General features: G+C 36.9%; 2 protein-coding genes across 4 annotated transcripts in view; one reads left to right on the top strand and one right to left on the bottom strand.

Moving 5' to 3' along the window:
* The window catches only part of LOC149844851 (uncharacterized), a 106,241-nt gene extending 97,168 nt beyond the window's left edge, over positions 1 to 9,073 (top strand). The window contains exons 14-18 of one of the 2 annotated variants that reach the window (XM_089995326.1): positions 7,311 to 7,408; positions 7,483 to 7,542; positions 7,619 to 7,684; positions 7,773 to 7,826; positions 8,734 to 9,073. In XM_089995326.1, the coding sequence (XP_089851452.1) occupies positions 7,311 to 7,408; positions 7,483 to 7,542; positions 7,619 to 7,684; positions 7,773 to 7,826; positions 8,734 to 8,796 (341 nt within the window). In that variant the 3' untranslated portion in view covers positions 8,797 to 9,073. The remainder of the gene's footprint in view (positions 1 to 7,310; positions 7,409 to 7,482; positions 7,543 to 7,618; positions 7,685 to 7,772; positions 7,827 to 8,733) is intronic. The other variant, XM_089995327.1, reaches the window with a different exon arrangement.
* A 3,568-nt stretch (positions 9,074 to 12,641) lies between these two features.
* On the bottom strand, positions 12,642 to 19,860 carry LOC149844850 (dihydroceramide fatty acyl 2-hydroxylase FAH1-like). 2 transcript variants are annotated; one of them, XM_089995324.1, is made up of 7 exons: positions 19,742 to 19,860; positions 15,592 to 15,663; positions 14,550 to 14,642; positions 13,911 to 14,107; positions 13,726 to 13,831; positions 13,485 to 13,631; positions 12,642 to 12,946 (listed from the first exon to the last, which is right to left on the bottom strand). In XM_089995324.1, the coding sequence occupies exons 2-7, from the start codon at positions 15,640 to 15,642 to the stop codon at positions 12,827 to 12,829; spliced, it is 714 nt and encodes a 237-aa protein (XP_089851450.1). In that variant the 5' UTR covers positions 15,643 to 15,663; positions 19,742 to 19,860; the 3' UTR covers positions 12,642 to 12,826. The 2 variants fall into 2 exon arrangements, with proteins under 2 accessions (XP_089851450.1, XP_089851451.1); XM_089995325.1 differs by lacking the exon at positions 19,742 to 19,860 and adding an exon at positions 18,970 to 19,315.
* Positions 19,861 to 20,414: the final 554 nt, after the last annotated feature.

The raw sequence follows: 20,414 nt of genomic DNA, 5'->3' as shown, positions 1-20,414 counted from the left end.
AGAGGCGAAGCACAAGCTCAAGGTACTGAGGCGCTGTATGAGGCCTTTGCAGGCTTGAAGCACACGCTTCACATGGGTGAAGCGCACACCTCACGTCGAGGCACGCTTCGCTTCTAAGGCGTGCGCTTCATGTACAACCCATGAAAATAAAAAACACAGGAGGGGAGGGTTTCTTTTAAACCTTCATTCTCCCCCCCCCCCCCCCCCCCCTTTCCCTTTTCGTGCCTCCCCCAAACCTCTTTAAAAATCGCAGAGGGGAGGGATAGCTTTCTCAGAATCTCAGCCTGCACCTCCCTCCTCCTCGTCTCTCGCTCCCAACACCGATGACCTCGCGTTTGACGCCTCTCAGGGGAGTCGATGCCGCCTCCTTCCACGTATTCCGATCAACACCGCCGATGACCTCGATGGTACGCACCCTCTCTACCTCTATCTTTTTCTTCTCCTTCTCCCTCCTTTCTTTTATGTTTGCCGGGAGGCCGACGACCCCCTGCTGCACCTCTTCTCTCTCTGCATACGTCGGGGGAGCGGTAGGAGGTCAGCGGCCCCCTGCCGCACCTTCCACCTCTCTCTCCCTTTCTGTTTTTGGTAGGCATGGGCTTGCCCCCTGCAGCTTTTGGAATCTTGGCAGGAGAGGGGAGGGGAAGGTACCTAGAGAAGAGTTTGCCGATAGCAGAAAAGATGATGACACCAACTTCAGCATCGCAAAAAATGGAGAGTTCTTGGGCTTTCTTGAACAACCCTCTCCTCTTCTTTGAGAAGGTCACTTGCCTCGCTGTGATGTTGTCGATCTTCTTTATCGGGATCTTCTCTCGCTCCATTTCAGGAACCACACAAACCTTGGAAATAGAGAAAGCAAACCACCACTCTAGATAATAATAAACTGGCTATCGATGATACCAATACCACCAACAAAAGTCGTACCTCTTTTCTGAGTTGATTTGAGATTTCTTATTCATTCTCGATATTTATTAGCAGTGATGCCGTACCTCTTGTTTCTTTTCTATAGTTTTTGTTTTCTAGTTTTTTCTTTTCGTTATTTTTTTTAAAAAGAGAGGAAGATAAGTGTAAATCAGTAGAGAGAGAGGGCGATTTCTATTGTGATGTAGACTGTCCCGTGCTGGCTTGGTAGGGAAATGATATAATTACCGACGTACTAGCATTAATGCAACTACTTATCTCTCTTTTTTTTTACAAAACTTTCTTACGATTTCAATTCCTATTATCTTAGATCACATACTTTGTTTAAAATATGTATTGATAAATAAACATATTAAATAAAATAAAAAAACATGAGAAGAGAAGCTTTTGAAAATTTTTTCCTTTACCTTTTCCTAGCATTGATCAAGATAAGCCTGTCTGTTATGAACATTGAGGAAACCAAATCCATCTAATGACAGATATGGGTACACATGAAATGGTAGCTACCCATATAAAATTTCCATTATTTTAATAATATTATATATTTTATTATTTTGATCATGAAGCTTACGCTTCAACGCCTCGAGGCTTGCGCCTCGCTTCATAACAGGCTCAACGCCTCGCTTTGCCTCATCACATTTAACAACCTTGGTTATGGTGGTATATGTGGATGACATCATCCTTACATGAGACAATGTGAAAGATATTTAAGCCACAAAGGCTCATCTTCAAAAACACTTTGTTACAAAAGATCTTGGTTCACTTAGATATTTTTTGGGTATAGAAGTTGCCAGGAGCCGTGAAGGGATGGTTTTGTCTCAACGGAAGTATGTTCTTGACTTATTAAAGGAAACAGGAATGTTAGGAGCTAAACCAACAAATATTCCCATGGACCATAAAGTTCAGTTGTTTGAAGAAGGGTCAAAACCGGTTGATAGCAAAAGCTATCGCTCCCTAGTAGGGAAGCTACTGTATGTAACTGTGACCAGGCCGGATATTGCTTTAGCAGTAAGCAAAGTTAGCCAGTTTATGGACAAACCAACTGAGGTACACTGAAATGCCGCTATAATGATTCTCAGATATTTAAAATCTTCTCCTGGAAAGGGGTTATTGTTCAGGAAAGGTGGAACTTTGGAGATAGTGGCCTATTCTGATGCTGACTATGCAGGATCTGTAGTGGATAGAAAATCTACCATAGGATTCTGTGTGTTTCTGGGAGACAACTTGATTTCATGGAGAAGTAAGAAGCAAAATGTGGTTTCTAGGTCGAGTGCAGAATCAGAATATCGGGCTATGGCCCAAACAACTGCTGAATTGATGTGGGTTCGTATTGTTCTTCATGATATTCAGGTGAAGGTTTCCTCTCCTATGACCATGATGTGTGATAACAAGGCCGCCACATATATAGCGAACAATCCTGTCTTTCATGAGAGAACAAAGCACATTGAGGTTGATTGCCACTATGTAAGAGATATGGTTCAAGCTGGTCATATCACTACCAAATATCTAAAGTCGGAAGACCAAGTTGCAGATATGTTTACAAAGCCTCTTGCTAGACCAAATTTCTCAAAATGTTGTGACAAGCTGAGCATGATTGATATCTATGCTCCAGCTTGAGGGGGAGTGTTGAGACTAAGAGGTTTTAAGTTAAAGTTTTTTCTAAACTAGAGGTTATTTGAAATTTAATGTTTAATGAGGGACTTGTGTGTAATTTCTTTCTTTGGCCTCTCTCTATTTAATATAGAGATTAGTCCTAATCTAAAGTAACGAGTTCTCTCATTTCTATACAATCGTCTCTCTCTGCCTCAGTTTTTGTGTTTGTTTTCAGATCTTCTACAATATTCATGGATTTATTTTCTCAAGTATAAGCATGAAGTATTTTCATGCTTCAAATCCTTTCATGTAATGATCATGAATCAATTCAACAACAACATAAAGATATTTAGAAGTGATTCTGGAGGAGAATATCTCTCCAATGAATTCAAAAAATATCTTGAGGATAGTGGTATTGTTCACTAAAGGTCTTATCCTAAAACCCTTCAACAAAATGGGTTGGCCGAAAGGAAACATAGACACATCATTGAGACCATTAGAACCCTTCTTATATCCTAAAATATTTCTAAAAACTTTCGGGCTGAGGACGCCCTTGCTTTCGTATATCTCATAAATCGCTTACCTTCTAGGAATTTGGGAAAGATCTCTCCTTTTGAAGTTTTACATAAGATGGAACCTGATTATAATAGGTTACAAGTCTTTTGGTTGTAAGTGTTTTATACTTACCGATAAAAATGACAAACTCTCTCCCAAGGCTATTCCTTGCGTCTTTCTTGGATATTCCGAAACTCAAAAAAAGTTTCGATGTTATGATCCTAGAAATGATAAGTTATATGTCTCAAGAAATGTGACTTTCTTAGAAAATGAGAGTGGATTTGAAAGAAATGTTTCTCACTAGGAAAATACTGATTATTCTTTTTTATTTGACTTATTTGTCTAGTAATGATGATATGTCTAGTGATGATGAAGTATCATCAAATCATGATGGGGAAATTAGTATAGATATTGATGAACTTAACTCACCCAATATCCACGAAGGCAGAATTTCAAGTGACCCAATAACCTATTCTCGAAGAAATCAAGATACTTTCAAAAGTGCTATTGATCAATATAGTGAGTCCGTTCCCACTCCTGATCACAGAAGATATGAAAGAAATAGGAGACCTCCAACTCGATTTGTCTCTTTTGATTTGTTTCCACACATATATAAGGCTTGTCTTGTGCTATTCATTCTTACTTTGAACCAAGAAATTTTGAAGAAGCTAAAAAATGTATAGAATGGTAAGAAGCTATGCAAAATGAACTCAATGCTCTTAGGAAAGCTGAGACATGGGAATTCCAATCTCTACCTATTGGAAAGAAAACTATAGGTTGTCATTGGGTATTTAAGGTTAAGACTAAGAGCGATGGATCTCTGGAGAGATACAAAGCTCACTTAGTTGCAAAAGGATATGGCCAAGAATATGATATTGATTATGAAGAAACTTTTGCTCCTGTAGCCCGAATGGTCACAATTAGATGTCTTATTACTATTGCGTCTATCAAAAATTGGAACATTTTTCAAATGGATGTGAAAAATGTTTTTTTAAATGGTGATCTTAACGAAGAAGTTTATGGATGCCCCACTAGGCATGAAGATTCCTAAAGATAAAGTTCTTCGCCTTTGAAAAGCTCTCTATGGTTTGAAACAGGCTCCCAAATCCTGGTATGATAGATTTAATAGTGTAATGCTAGAAAATAGATTTTCCTCTTGTTATACTGATACTGCATTATTTACTAGAAAATCTGATGCAGAGATTGTGATATTATTACTTTATGTTGATGATATGTTAATCACAGGTGATGATGTTCAAGTTGTCAAGGGTATTAAGTTTGTCTTGACTTCGAAATTTGAGATATCAGATTTGAGATTTCTAACATATTTTCTTGGAATTGAAGTTGCTTATTCTCCACGTGGTTATTTTCTATCTTAATCTAAACTTGCTTGTGAGATTATTGACAGGTCAGAAATTTCTGATAACAAAATCTGCGAAACTCCTGAAATAGTGGGCTCAAAAACAAAGATTGATGACAGAATTCCTCTAACTGATCCTACTCCTTATAGGCAATTGGTAGGCTCTTTGATGTACCTTAGCATCACTCGGCCTGATTTGTCACATGCTATTCATATAGTCAGTCAGTTCCAGCATGCTCCTACAAGCGTTCATATGAGTGTTGTTCTTCGCATTATCAGATATATAAAGGGAACAATAAATAAGGGAGTATTTTTATCCTCTTCTTCTGAATTAAAATTAATTGCTTATACTGACTCAGATTGGGGAGGTGATCCTAATAACCGTCACTCCACCACTGGCTTTTGTGTCTTTCTAGGCGAGTAACTAATTTCTTGGCTATGTAAAAAGCAATGGAAGGTCTCTTTGTCTTCCACAGAAGCAGAATATAGAGCCATGACATCCACTACCATGAAAATTGTATGGATTCAGCGCCTTTTAGAAGATACGAGAGTTTTTATTAAAGAACCAACAAAGTTATGCTGCAACAACAAGAGTGCAATTTATATTGCCAAGAATCACACTTTTCATGAGCGAACAAAACACATAGAGATGGACTGCCACTATGTCAGGGAAGAATACTTGAAGAAGGTCATTGATCTACCGTACGTAACGTCTGAATATCAACTGACAGACTTCTTTACTAAGGCACTTTGTTCGCCCATATTTCACTTTCTTCTTGGCAAACTTGCAGTTATCAAACTGTAAGTTTGAGGGGGAGGTATTAAAATGTAATTCAAAATCATCATTATATATATATATATATATATATATAGAGAGAGAGAGAGAGAGAGAGAGAGACATATATGTATGTATACATATCTCTTTATATATATATATATACCCGAAAAGGGTATTTCTGTAATTTAACCTTTTGCGCATATTCCCCTTGGAATATTGCTTGTATTTTCTTTTTCTTTTTCTTTTTTTCTTTTCTTTATTCTTCCTTTTTCTTTTTTAATATTGGAAATCGCACCACCTTCGGGGCCTCCCAATAGAGTCGTTGGGGGCTCCCCAATGACTCCTTTGGGAGCCCCCCATGTGGCTCCTCTTGCATGTATAAATAGGGGTGTTCTCCCCTTGTATTTCCTAAGCTTGAGAGTCTCAAGCATTCTCCTTTTTAATGATTCACATGCCTTATTGCATGTTTGCTATTTTTACGCATTTGTGCGTAGTTGTTCAAGTGTTGTGTGAGTGCCTTCGTGCACATCTTTTGTAAAGTATTTATGCTTGTATACGTATTGTCTCTTCGTAGACATTTTCACACTAGATACCTATTTTTTACTACTATAAAGGTAATAGTGCTTAGCTATGTCACAGGGATTCGGCTAGCAGGGTGCCGCACCCGCGTCGACGCGACTCGACGCGGGTGCGTGTGCGGGTGCGGTCAACCCTATCCTGGGTCCATTCTTGTTTTGGATTTATTTTTTTTAAAAAAAAATTGCCCAAATGGGCTGCGAATTTTTTTTTAAAAAAAGTAATGCTGACAGCAGCAGCAGCTGTCAGAACAGCTGCAGCAGTCTGCTGACAGCAGCTGCTGTCAGCCGCAGCAGCTGCTGTCAGCCGCAGCAGCTGACCCCCTTATTATATATATATATATATATATATATATATATATATATATATATATATTTACATTTTTGCCCCTGCCGTACCCCCGCACCCGGGTTTTTTGGAAGTGCCGAATCCCCGCACCCGCGCCTGCACCCGCACCCATGTGACATAGGTGCTTAGTATGGATGTTAGTACTATTGGTAACACTGTCAATCTGCTGACTGTCAAAGTAGGTCAAATCTTCTGAATGTGTTAGAAGTGCAACTTCTGTCAGCCCTCATATTTTTACTCATTTTTAGAATTGTTAGCCTTTTCCGTTAAAAGTCCACAGTAAGGAGTGTGATGCATCACCAGATTATTACAGCATATAATAAAAATCTTGTAGATATGATCAGATATTCTATCATAAGGATGTTGTGCCCTTGTTATGGCTTCTGATTGTAGCTTGTAATAAACAGATATAAAGTGTCTCCAATGCTGGAACATAGCTGCTGCCTGAGCGTAATTAAGGGATCGTAGATATTCCTAAATGAGATCTTTCATGAATGTTTTTACATAAAATAACAATTAAAATGCCCTTGGTAAACCATGGTTAAACAACTATATGTATAATTGATAAATGTCTAATGTGCTGCTCCTTTTTACATAAAAAGTAATGAAATGAGAAAAGATAGGTGTTGAAGATCCTCTAGGATTTCTTATGTCATGAAAGGGGAAAAATAAAGATCGAAATAAGTTTCAGTTCCCATGTAAGGTGTTACGAAAGGAACTTTTTAAGTAAAATGTTCCTAACATCATTGTTCTTCATTTATGATTAATTTTTGGAGAACATATGAGATTGAATTGCACTATTCAGAATCACATTGTTTTGCATGATTGATGATTTTTATTTCTTACATTTGGAAATGCATAGAACGTGAATCATTCTTAGTTCAGTCAAAGTTATTTTTTTTTCTAAATCAGTCATGTATGTCATATATTCTGAATTTATCCTTTTAGCATTTCTTGTTCCATTTTTTTCCCTAATTTGTAACTGTGTCATGTTTACATTCTACTTTCATGTGAAGGTAGCTTTTACTATAACATGCATTAGCATATCTTCTTCTGGATCTTTTTCAATTTGGAGTATCTAACTTGCATTTGATTTGCAACTTTAAGAGCTCTTGTAGGTGAAGATTTCTTTCACCATAATGTGTGCTTTGCTGATACTACAGAACATGTTATTTGTTGCAGGAGCCTGGGATTCTGTTGTGACATGTTTCTTTATTGATACTGCCCATAATATTGTTGAGTACATTGAAATTATTTCTAAAATACTTCGGGATGGAGGGGTAAGTTTCCTTGGGCCATAATGGACGTCTTTCCTATCATGCTTGTTCATATCATTGACTTCTTTTTTTGGTAGGTTTGGATAAATCTTGGACCTCTTCTTTATCATTTTGCCGATGCTTATGGTCCAGATGAGGTAAGAAGCTTCATGAAATAATATCTTTATGACATCATTGCTGATCTGACTGGAACAGTTCTATTTGTGATCATAGATGTCCATTGAACTAAGTCTGGAAGATGTAAAGAGAGTTGCATTGCATTATGGGTTAGAACTGGAGGTAAGCTGCGGTTTCTCAACATAGATTTTAGCAGTTTTGAGAATATTATTCACTTTGCATGATTTGGCTATAAAATTCATGGTTCCAGATGGAGAAGACTATCAGTACAACTTACACTGCAAACCCGAGATCCATGATGCAAGTATGAGAGTTATTCTTGATGTCAGTAGTCTTTTAAGATTTCATATTTTGAACAAGTTTTTATGACCTGATATGGTTGCCTCTTTGAGTTCTGAAACAAAATAAATTAGAACCATGCTACCATCCATGAATGAGCACGAGTGAATACCTTGTTTGGTAAAGATTCGAAACTCATAACGTGGGTTTCCCTCAAAAAAGGAAAAAGAAATCCTTATGTGGGTGATTCATCTGAACTCTGAAGTAACAGAGGGTTGTTGCCCAGGTTTTTACCATGTCTGTTCCATAATTTTGCACTTGCCATTGCCAACTCATTTAACTATCAGTTGTATACTTTTCCATTCCATGCTCCCAAACAAAAATAAGATATTTATTTCTTAAACATAAAGGACGCATGTGTGTGTGTGTGTGTGAAGAATGAGTTCTTGAAGACCCGTTTGCGCTAGGATCCAGGTCCTTCAAAATTCATAGTTGCAGGCATGTTTTGCTTAATCTGAATTTGTAGATGTGTTTATCATTGCATACTGAAAAACATGCTTTGGATCAAATTGATTTAATGAAATAACTTAGAATATTTTATAATCATTTAGTATAATATGAGCTGTTAGATTTTTCTCTAAAACACGCATCTGAGCATGAAAAATACCTGATCTAAGACATGTTTTCTACTGAGTAAACTATGATAAACACATTATAAGCTTCAAATTATGCAGAACTTTCCAAAAATGATTGAAATAATTTGAGATGCTTAGTTCATAGCATGAGTTTTGAATTGATTACAGAACTAAATCTTGGCTAATGATTTCAATGGAGACAAGACTGAAACTCTCATTCGTGTCTCCTGTATTGTATCTTCTCATGAATCAGTTATTAGTAATTATTATTTTTTGTCTAATTCTTTTTTACTGCAGAACTGGTACTTCGTTGCCTTTTGGACTATGAGGAAAAGAACAAAGGCTCAAACGAACCCTTAGCATCTCCCAATTGTATTGTCTCGTTTTGAGGCCATTTTCCACCCTTTCAAGGAATGCTGGAGATCAAAGCATCTCATACATGCGTCAAGATGTGTTTGTGCATAGAGTTTCCGATGATCCCCCTAACTCGTGCTCATATCTTTGTTTTTCTGGGAGGGGGGTAAAACCAGAGAACTGAAGGCAATAGGAGGGAAGAAAATGAAAAAAAAAAGGCACTTGTATCATTGACATGCATGAGCCCCATTTTGGCAAAAGTATGAACTGCAAAGCTTGACTCTCTCTCTCTCATGTGTATGTATGTGCGTGCATCTGTCTAGACTAGTCCAAAAGCTGCTGCATCGCTCAGCCTCCCTGGCTATTAAAACGTACACTTTTCTGTTGCTAAAAATGTAGTTAAAAAAAATCAAAGAGAGGCTGCTACAAGGCTCTGTTTGGGAGATGTACATCGGTGGTGGTTGGTTGGGAGAATGATGCCGAGAAGATGGTTTATGGAAGGTGATGAAATAATCTCCCCTGTGTGCGCACTAGAAATAAGATTTGGTTGCCTTTCAAAAGCTAGGGTTGACTCTCTCTGTGTACCCTAGAAATGATGTCTTCCACTTTTCCAAATACATAAACTCCCTCTGACTACCATCTCGCAATCTGAGCCTTGTTCAAACACTAGGCTCATGTGCCATGCATGAGCTCTCATCTTCACTATCAGCCCTGAATGCATGCTCTCTGATTTGCACTAGATAGGGTTGCAAAATGTTGGGATCAGGTGGACACCCAATCTGTATCCTACAACTTATTCTCAGATGCCTTATAATAAAATTTATAGATCAGGCTCAGATTTGTCTAGACACTTTTTTTCTTTATGGGTATGGTTTTGGTTATTAGCATCAAATTTGCATCGATGACTTTTGTGGTTGAATCAAGTATCATGACTGACCCATATGTAGCTTTTACATATATTATCAGCTTCTCCATAGGATTCTGTATAATCATATAAAATTCAGTATCCAATTCAATTGTACTTGTTGCATTTTATTTGGATCTGTGTCCAGATTATAATCAATCATGATTTAGCCCGTCTTCGATCACAACACGTCAGATGGTTCACATCACAAGCCATCCATTCCCCAATATCTGTTTTCCTTTAACGCAGTGACAAATATTATGATACTTACAAAAATATCACAAAAATATAGCGAAACATTATCTGAAAGTTTTAAATGTTTTCCAGACAGTACTGTTTTTTGAAAAATCTTAAATATCATGTTTTAAATGTGATATTTTATGTTTTTAACATCTATTTGTCATGAAAATCATGTGTTTATTTTAAGATACATTTTATTTGTATTTCTTTATAAATTTTTTGATTTTTTTAATTATTACCCATATTTTGCCAAGAGTTTTTTTCAAAAAATTTCTATTCTTGCGTATTTTTTGGCTGCTGATATTTTGCAGTTTTAAACTTGTCACGATGAATCCAGATGAGGCCTCTTTTTCCTTTGGTCCAAGTATCACTGCTTTCCTGTTTAATTGCCTTAATGCAGGTTTGTTATATAAAACACGTCCCTCTCCCCTTGTTTGGTAGGAGCTGTTAGTGCACATCACCATGTGCAAGTTCAAAAACCAATGGTACGTTGTGTAACTAGTGGGGCTATGCCTAACCCCAGCTTGACTAAAAAAAGAAAAAGAACATGACATATTTTTTGAAAATGCCCTTCATTTTTTGATATTTTCTTTATATCCAAATAGCCAGCTTTGAAATGTCATTTTGTTTGTTAGGTGCCGCATACTTTCACTTAAAATGAGGTCCGCACATTTTCTTTGTGAACTTTGTGAAGTCTGCATAATAATATTTACGAACATCAAATTAAAATATCAACGGACCTCCTCAAATCCTTATATATTTTATGCTGACTTTAGGAAGTGTGCACATATTTTATGCGAAGTTCACTTATATTTTATGTGGACTTTTATCCTCACCTATATTCGTTGTTTGCATGTTTAGGATAAACCATCAGTTTTTCAAATGACGTTTTTTCTTAATCGCTCATCATATCAAAGTGATTTTGGTGACAGTGAAAAGCTAACGTCTCAATCTATCTTTTTCCTTTGTTCTATTTTTTCTTAATTTTTTAATGCAAGTGATTAGAAAATAACATATAACAAATGAAAAATGTGCAATTCTAGAGGGTGCAAAAAATATTTCTATTTCAGTTTTAGAACTGAGAAACGAAAACCTAGAGGGGGTTTTCGATTTTGAATCAAAGCGTGAGAGTTATAAGCTTATCTAAACTTTTCAATCATTATAAAAACACCAGTTTTTGACATCTGATGAAAGAGATACAAATATGAAAACAGTTATTGTTCTGAAAAAAGCAATTATAAGAAAAAGTTCACGTGTGGAGGGTAAACATATCTTTTTAAATCTACATATTTGCAATATTAGACACGAAGAGAATATAAAAAATAACATGTTACAATCATTTTCTGAAAAGAAAATATAAGAATTGAATGGTGTCCCATTCATTGCAAACTCATGATCAAAATGCTCTCCGATGATCGAATCAACTTGGCATATTTAGTAGTTTTCAACATCTTCATGATCAGGGTATCGGAGAATCTGGTTGGTGAAAAATCGACAAAAAGTCCAATAGAATTTAAATATTAAAAACAAGCTGGAGTCAACTGTAACCTCTAACAAGGAATTTTCTAGGACAGGTAGGACTGGTATACGAGCCAAATGATACGAAGTGTTCAAGCTCGCTTTTTGGTTTTGTGAAAAGTTGAGCCGAGCTCGACTAAACATGCTGAGTTCAGGCTGGCTCGTTTTATTAAAAAAAGGTATTTCATAGTTGAAAGCAATAGAGGTATCGAACCAAGCTAAAGCATACTCGTCAAGTTAAATAAAACTACTTACAGGTCAAAACACTGACTATTTTACACTACATTATGTGATTTAAAATACATTTATTACCACATGCTTAATGATCATGTACAGTCTAAGCCGAATACACGTTCGTGTTTAGCTTACTGAGTTTGAAGAAGCTTCCTACGAGACCAAGAGTGGCTCATCTCATTTCTAAGGCCTAAGGACAGGTTTGAAAGTGGCAAGAAAATTCATAAAAAACTAGAAGTCATGTAAAATGTGTGAAATGAACGGCTGAAAGACTGCATAGGCAAGAAAATTAGTCCAAGAGAAATCTTCCCAGCTCCCTAACAAGGAGAAAATTTTTACATGGACAGCTGGGAAAGTCATACAAAGAGAGTTTTCCTCATTTGAGATTGCATGAAAAGGGCTATAATTTTCACATTTTTTCTCGGAATTCCAATATAATTTCACCACTTAAAACGTACACTCAGCCGTGTGTTCGGATGGAGAGGCAAAAAGAACCACAAGACAATGAAGTATGGCCCCGGTGGGAGTCAAATAATGGTCCTCATGATTTTGTTCACGCAAAAGGGCTTGCATGCCTCAGCTGGCCCATATCTTACATGTGAAGCATGAGCAAGTAGATGCTAATCAGCAGCTGAAACAAGTTTAGAAACCATTATTTGAAGTGCAAAAGCACACCTAATAATCAATTGAAAGTAATGATAAAAATGAGACATGCTATCCAATCATTGTGTAGGCCAGAAAACAGTGCATGCTTCTCTACCAACAAGCTTCCAAGCCTGTGGTGGCACAGAAATTTAGAGACAGCACTTGTCACTGAAGACTGCATAATCCTGAAAAGGAAACCAGGACAAGGGAAAGGCCTAAGACGCCCCTTATTTCCTGCTATATTGACTGCTATTCACTTTGAGAATCATTTGGAAAGTAACGCAGCTGACCGCCAGAAAACAAGAACATCGTGCCAACAAATAAATATATGATTCACTATTAAGGAAAGTCTTCTACAACACAACCCACTGCACATATGAAAATCTCCTCCAGAATAATCTGAGAAATCTCATGGAAAGTGATATGAACACAAACTAAAAAAAGGAAAAGGAAAAATCCAGCTGGACAAGACCGTGCGTTGAATTTCACAATTGATCACCTCTGCTTGTCTACAGATTTTGTTGACGGCAGAGTTCCAAAGACCTTGTCCCATAAGGAAGAAGTGATTCCAAAACCCCGGTTCTGAACTCTAAAATGATGATTCAAATGATATTTCTGCAACCCAACAAGCCAATTGTCAGAACAACATAATTTTTCCTTTTTCTTTCTTTTTGAGATTTTGTTGAAATAGAGAAATGTAAATCAAGAAAATGCCAAGTTTTGGGGAAATGGATCAAGATTGTTTAATGTTGGCCTAGGCTGCATATCAAAATATCAACTCGAAAAGTTGGTAAAGCCTATAATAAGAGTGTTTCCATTTGCTCAATAAATCAGAAAAAGCACAATGGCAAGAAAAACAAGAAAAGCCAAACCCATGGCTAGGAATTAATTCCCCAAATACGAACTTGAGGAATTAAAAAATTGATGATTGATTCTGAGACCAAAATCATGTACAGTTTGGCAAATGATTCTGAATCATTTAGTTCTCGAGACACCAAGTCAACTTGAGTTGGTAGAAATCAAGGGTGAAACAAGAAACAAGCTACACTAACTCTCTGGCTTCAGTAATTCAGTCTCCAATCAGGTCCAGTTGCTAAAATCAATTTTGTCAGGTAAGTTGTCAACCAAAATCTACAATCACTTAACTATTTACCTTCAAATTTTTTAGCGTCTCCTGAGAAGGCTGTCCATGGTGCAGGTAGTAGTGAGTGATATCATACATGACATAGCCCAAGAGACCACCTCCAAATAAACCAGGAAGAGTGGTAGGAGTTGATATAAGCTTAACCAGGTTCCAGAACTAAGAAACAAAATCAAGTAGTTTAGTGAGGAAATATTATAAAATTAAAAGAAAAATAAATAACAGAAAGTAGGGAAGGGAAAAAAGTTTATACTGGGAAAAGTAGAATAGCTGTTGCTGCTGGAGGAAAAACAAGGCGAAGACCATCCATGGGGTGCTTATGATGGCAACCATGGAGAAGATAATGCATAGTATTTCCCCTGTGCAGAATAAATTTCAAAAAAATTGGATCACAGTTGAAATCCTAAGCCATTGCATGATGAAGAGAACAATGCTCACCAATAGCTTTTTGTCTTGATGTGGAAAAGGAAGCGGTGCAGTGTATACTCTACCAAAGTCCATATAAAGATTCCACTAACCACCAACAAAGCTACTTGTGATGGTGTGTGCCCCATCCAAATTGATTTCATTATAAAATAACACACAACTGGAAGCCAGGAAACTGGAATCGCCCACCATGCTGTCTTTGTCAAGAACTGTTTTGGATTGGCAATACATTAGTGAAACATTAGGCAATTAAAAGGCCAAACTAGTGCATGCATGCACATGAACACACACACGTGCATGTGTACGACATTATCAAACTTTAAACTAGTTATGTTAACCTTAGCAGTGTTCAACTGGTTGAAATGGCTAAAACACTCTTAAAAGTAATGACATTTTTTAAAATATGCTAGTTATTTTTGAAGCAAAGTCTTTTATTTGGAACCAAACAAGTTAAATAAAGTTTTCGAAAAGTAACAAGGTATATTGTAGTAATTAGAATTTAAAAAGCAAAACTTTAGACCTCAAAAGAGTAACAGCTTTTAAAAGTGTTTTGGTCATTTCATTTAATTGAATGCCGCTAAAATTAACATTATTAATTTAAAGTTAGATAACCTCATATATATATATATCAAGAGAGAGAGAGAGATGTACCTCCAGGACACCATTTTCAAAAAAGCGGGGCCCTTCTGCGCAAACAATTGGTTGGTGAACCCACTCCTGGTAAGCATCTCCAAGATGGCCAACCTACAAAAGATGAAAGGGTGAGCTTAAGTGTCCCCAATAAGGCACCATAATATAAGATCCATAACAGAGATGAGTTCGCTTAGCAAATCAGTAAAAGGTAAGATCTTTAAGCATAAAAAATAACTAAAGCAGGATGTATACAAACAAGATGCTGTATGAATATTTCATGGACAAATGCAAAGGACTTGACATCTAGCCAAACAAAAAAACAGAGAGTTATCTGTGAACCATAATTAAACTAAAAAGAAATAAACACATTTGGAAGCAAACAGTCATGATTATTTTTCCTTTCATAAATTCTGATGGGTGAAATGCAGGCTTTACTGATTCAAATGTATTGATAAAGACAGAAAGTGTGTGTGTGTGTGTGTGTGTGTGTGTGTGTGTGTGTGTGTGTGTGTGTGTGTGTGTGTCACAGTTTAACATAGATAGTGAAGGTGCAGCAGAGCAGGTTTAAAGGCTGTGACAGGGCTTGTGGAATCATAAGATCAGAAGCTATGTTACACAGATACATAATTTTGACTCCCGTTCCATATCCCCTTATATACAAGTCACATTAGAAATTTCATAAAAATGACTGTATTCCATTATCCACAGTCATATCCATGCGCCTATACAAGAAAAAGTCAACTTAGACATTGGTGAACTATGAAGACAACTATTGTTTACAGTTCATGGCATTAATAAAGAGAAAACATGGAACACAATCTTGCAGGAGAGAAAAATCAAACACCCATTACATGAAATAAGGCAAATATATGTTAAAAACTGGCAAGTGATGAATTATCCATTTAAACAAATTAGCTAAACTAAGAAATTGTATTTGCATAAAGATTTTAATCTTCAGTCTTCATTAGTTTTGTTTCTTTTTTATTTTCACCCATCAAGTCCGTCTAGAAAAGTCCCTGCAAAGATCACATCTAAAGTCAGACTGCTAATGTTTTCTTACCTGAAAAACCAGAGGCTTATCCAAATCAACAGTAAATCCCTGCACAACCATCCTTCACGCCTTATTATGTTTCTGTAACCATGTAAAAGATCTTGGCATAGTTATAAATGCAGAAGGTAGCACATATCCAATACAAACAAACAACATAAAAGCAGATGACACAAAGCTGCTTCACAAACACACCATGCAACACATCAAGAATATCACAACACCAGATAATTTTTTAGAGCAGAAAGCATTCTTTTGACCAAAGTGATGAACACAATTAATAGGAGTCGAATCATATACAACAAGCATGCCAGATCAGAAAAAAAAAACACACACACCAATGGTAGCACAAACTTATGAACATAAAACCTGTAAAAATTGGAAAAAGGATGCCAAACCATTTTCAAGTGAATTAATTACATATCGCTGAGCAGATGCCTAAGCTTACCACCTATATGGAACATGATCCACTAAAAACAGGACATATTCATGTTCATGCTAAGTGAATGGATGCCAAAGGAAATGTGATCATAGTGACAAAAGTAAAAAATGACAAAATATAGGCAGCCAAAAACTCATGAGAAATTGATTTTTTTAAATCTCGCATTTTTTCGGCAAAATCTCGGCAATAAAAATAAATTAAAAATTTAAAAAAATAATTTTTTAGAAAGAAATATAAATAAAAAATATTCAAAATAAAAATCACACAGTTTTTTCACTATAAATAGCCGAAAAAAACATAAATATAGACAAAAAAACTCGCAAGAAATTACGGTTTTTAACTTACGGGTAATTTCTTGTGATATTTTCGTGAGATTTTCATAAATCTCTCAAGATTTATCACTATGAATGTGATGTTATTTATTAATGTCAAACACCGAGTATGGGAGCAATCTAATGCGTACTCAACTTCTAATGATGAATGGATGAAGTATCTAACAGTTTGCTTTGTATGCTCATAATGATGAAGACGACGTTGTGCCAAATTTGATAATATTAACTTGGTTCTCAATGGCATTTTCTTTAAATTAATTCTTCCTTCATATTGAGCAACAAATAGATGCATCCATATGCACGAGTATATGACATGTAAATAAACATCAAGTCAGATACTTTATAGGTAATGTCATGTCATTCAACAACAACAACAACAACAACAACAACTACGCCTTCATCCCAAAACAATTGGGGTCGGCGATATGAACCAAAAAAGAAAATCATTCTGGGTCTTCCACATGAATCCTTCTCCTCCAATCATTTCTATCCAATGCCATGTCCTCGATGAGGTTCAAAGCATTCATATCCTTTCCTATCACCTCCATCCATGTCTTCCTAGGCCTACCCCGACCTCTTTTAACTAATATATTTTCCCATTTCTCCATCCTTCTAACTGGAGCATCATTAGGCCTTCGCCGAATATGTCCAAACCACCGTAAACGATTCTCTCTCATCTTATTTTCAATGGGTGCAATGCCTACTTTCTTACGTATCTCCTCGTTCTGAATCTTATCTTTTATTGTATTTCCACACATCCATCTCAGCATACGCATCTCAGCTACACTCATTTTTTGAATATGATGTCTCTTGGCAGTCCAACATTCCGTACCATATAGTAAAGCGGCCTAATAGTCGTCCTATAAAACTTTCCCTTTAACCGCAATGGCATTCTACGATCGCACAACACTCCAGTTGCACTTTTCCATTTCATCCACCCAACCTTTATCCTATGATTTACATCTCCATCAATTTCTCCATACTTTTGAATGATAGATCCCAAATATTTGAAACAATTATCCACCGGTATTTCTTGCTCACCAAGCTTCACTACACTCCCATCACTACTTCGTTGCTTACTAAACCGACATTTCATGTATTCTGTCTTACTCTTACTCAACTTAAAACCTCTTGCTTCTAATGTCTGTCTCCATAATTCTAACTTAGCATTAACCCCAACTTTAGACTCATCAATCAAAACAATATCATCAGCAAACAACATACACCACGACACATTTTCTTGAATTGATCTCGTAAGCTCATCCATCACTATAGCAAATAAGAAAGGTCTTAAAGCAGATCCTTGATGTAACCCAACCGTTATAGGAAAATTGGTTGTCACCCCTCCACAAGTTGTTGCTACTAATATGGAAATGATGGCAGGTGATTGTCACAGCTCTTTGAAGGAATTTCCTGGAAAAAATCTCCAGATTTATTGGGATGCATGACCATGTGTAAGGATTTAATTAACACACACTGCATGGTTAGGTTACACATACAAGGGACATATTTTTTGAGTTATTAGGGATGACTTTTGACATCTAATGATATATTTTCCTTCATAGAGAACAAGGTACAAGGTAACAAAATCAAAGATCTAGATTTAAAGTGAGGTTTAATTTTTTTCGTGTAAGGATGCTTGCAAGTTGCGTTGGTCTAAAAATGGATCATATAACTCTATATTGATCTCCCAGGTGGTAACAGTCATGCTTTACACTCAAAGGAAAATGCTTTGCAAAGTTTCTCTAGTTATCAAAGTTATGTCTTAAAGGTTCCCAAGAAAAATAACTGCTTAAAGAAGGGTTATACAATGGTGAAGTACCCTGTTCAACTAGCTAGATCAAGTAATCAACACAAATTATTCAATGAGATTCAGACTCTCATGAAAATGAGAGAACAAATCTTATTGGCATTGGCAAAGCAAACATCAGAAACTGAGTGGTGAGAAACCAACTCTCATTTGCCTTTGCAAATGAGTCATTTTCTCATTTACAGGAGAATCAGAATCACAAGGGTCTCTTGTGATTCTGATTCATATAACTCCAAATCAAATTTGATTTGGAGTCACATGTGTCCCAGCAAACCAAACGTACCTGCATTGTTGTCCCCTTCCTAGCAATTGACCTCCATCCTAATTGACTCCACATAGGCCTACCAGATAAAGGAAATATGTAGGTTGTATTCCAAGAGTTATATCTTTCTCTGTGGCATGTGGTGTGTGCCGTTAAATTCATGTAGATGAAGGTGTCCTGCAACAATACTATTATTCGTGTGCATATGACTCCCTGCATGTTCACGTATGGACCGTATGGCAACATATCTTTCTATGATGGTAGGAAACCCAGTCCTTCATAATGTCCACTGTAGTCCAAGCAGATAAGCTGTCCAGTCCATTCTAAAGTGTCAACAACCAAGTGGGCCTAGCTATGGCCCTAAGATATTACAGAAGCTACCAATAAAATACTCCGAAGAAATTGAAGCAAACCGGGCCCTTTCTTGTTGGACGGGGGTACAGCTGGTCTGTCAAGGCGGACCACATGCACATGTTCCCACTTCCGGAATATACTTACGCTAAAAGCAGAATAACAAAATTTAACAATTGTACAAATGAATCACCTCACAACAAATTGACGAAAGAGCTGAGCACGATGTTGATATCAAGACCACACTGTTGGTCCTGAACCAGCTATTTCCAGGCAAAGAAAGCAATTGACTTTCACACCACAGCAGCTTCCATCAAAGAGAAAACCTACCAAAGGCTCAACTTTCGCATTCTCTACATTTGGCGCCAATATTTCCCAACATATACCATGCAATAATAGATATAATAACCAAAAGTAAATGCGTCCTCTTTCACCAAAATTCTAAGCTGCAACGCATTTTTCCTTTATTTCTTTCTTTCTGGTGGGCACGTGAGAGAAGGTTCACACGAAAAACAGCGCCGCAAACAACAAAACCACTACAAAATATGAATCGTACATTTAAGATTTGCAGAAGGAGAGGCGTGGTGTTCCGAACACACACTGATTTTTACATGAAGCTTCTCACCCTAAATCCTCACATAAAAACGAACAAAACCATCCACATTGTCGGAATACACCAAAAACCAAATCCGCTCAAGAGAAACCGCCAAGACACAAAACAAAGCCAGAAAACGCTCGATCTCCAAACAAAGCTTCGATCTTTAAAAAAACACGAATATTTTAGGAAAGAAATCGATTTGCGACTAAAATCACAGAATGCAATTAAACTTAACAAGAAAACCTATTTCAACTTGCGAGACTACCGAAATCTCAGAAAAAACACAGATCTCTGGGATTCTAACGCCAAAACCCCAGAAAATAAGCAAAAGAAGAAGAAAGACGAGCGATGAAGAGAGACTACTGGCCTAGAAGACGAGTTTCTTCTCGAAAAACATACGAAATCCCGCAGATCTGAGGAAGGAAACCTAGAAAAACCGAGAGACGTGGCCTTCTCTCTTCTTCTTCCTCCCTCCGAGCTCCACCGAAGGAGAGGAAAATCCAGTGAAGGAGAACGAAGGTCCGCCTTCGTCTGGAACTTGTCTCCTATATATATAACTTCTCCAAATTACGAAAACCCCCTTTCTTTGTCTCAAATGACGGATGCTCCTCAAATGATTTTTCATTTATTGTGAGAAAATTACCAAAACGCCCTTATTCACGGAAACGCTCGATGATTATTCATTTTTATTGTCAGTAAGTTACCAAAATACCCTTCTTTGTGGAAATGTCCTCTTGCTCTTTTTTTTTCTTTCCGAGAGAATGCCATTAACTTTAGCAGTATGACTAATCCACCCTTTCATAAAGAGATGCAAATTGATCAGTGTTCTGACTCAGATCTGATTCATATTATCGAGTCTAGTATCCAGATAGTATATATGATCAAATTCATAAGAAATATGGTTGGGCCTAGTCAGATCCGTGTCAAAATCGGGTAAAGAATATAGTCAAGTATGGGTTGGAATTGGATGTAACGTGGCTTTTTGATGAACCCATGGATCTGGAGCTGGATCCAGGTAAGGCTAGCGGCAAGAAGACGAA

This window comes from Nuphar pumila, chromosome 2 (genome assembly GCF_984573655.1).
Source record: "Nuphar pumila chromosome 2, dmNupPumi1.hap1.1, whole genome shotgun sequence".
Taxonomy (NCBI): domain Eukaryota; kingdom Viridiplantae; phylum Streptophyta; class Magnoliopsida; order Nymphaeales; family Nymphaeaceae; genus Nuphar; species Nuphar pumila.
The sequence above is the reverse complement of the archived record's forward strand: the minus strand, read 5'-3'. Positions and strand labels throughout refer to the sequence as shown.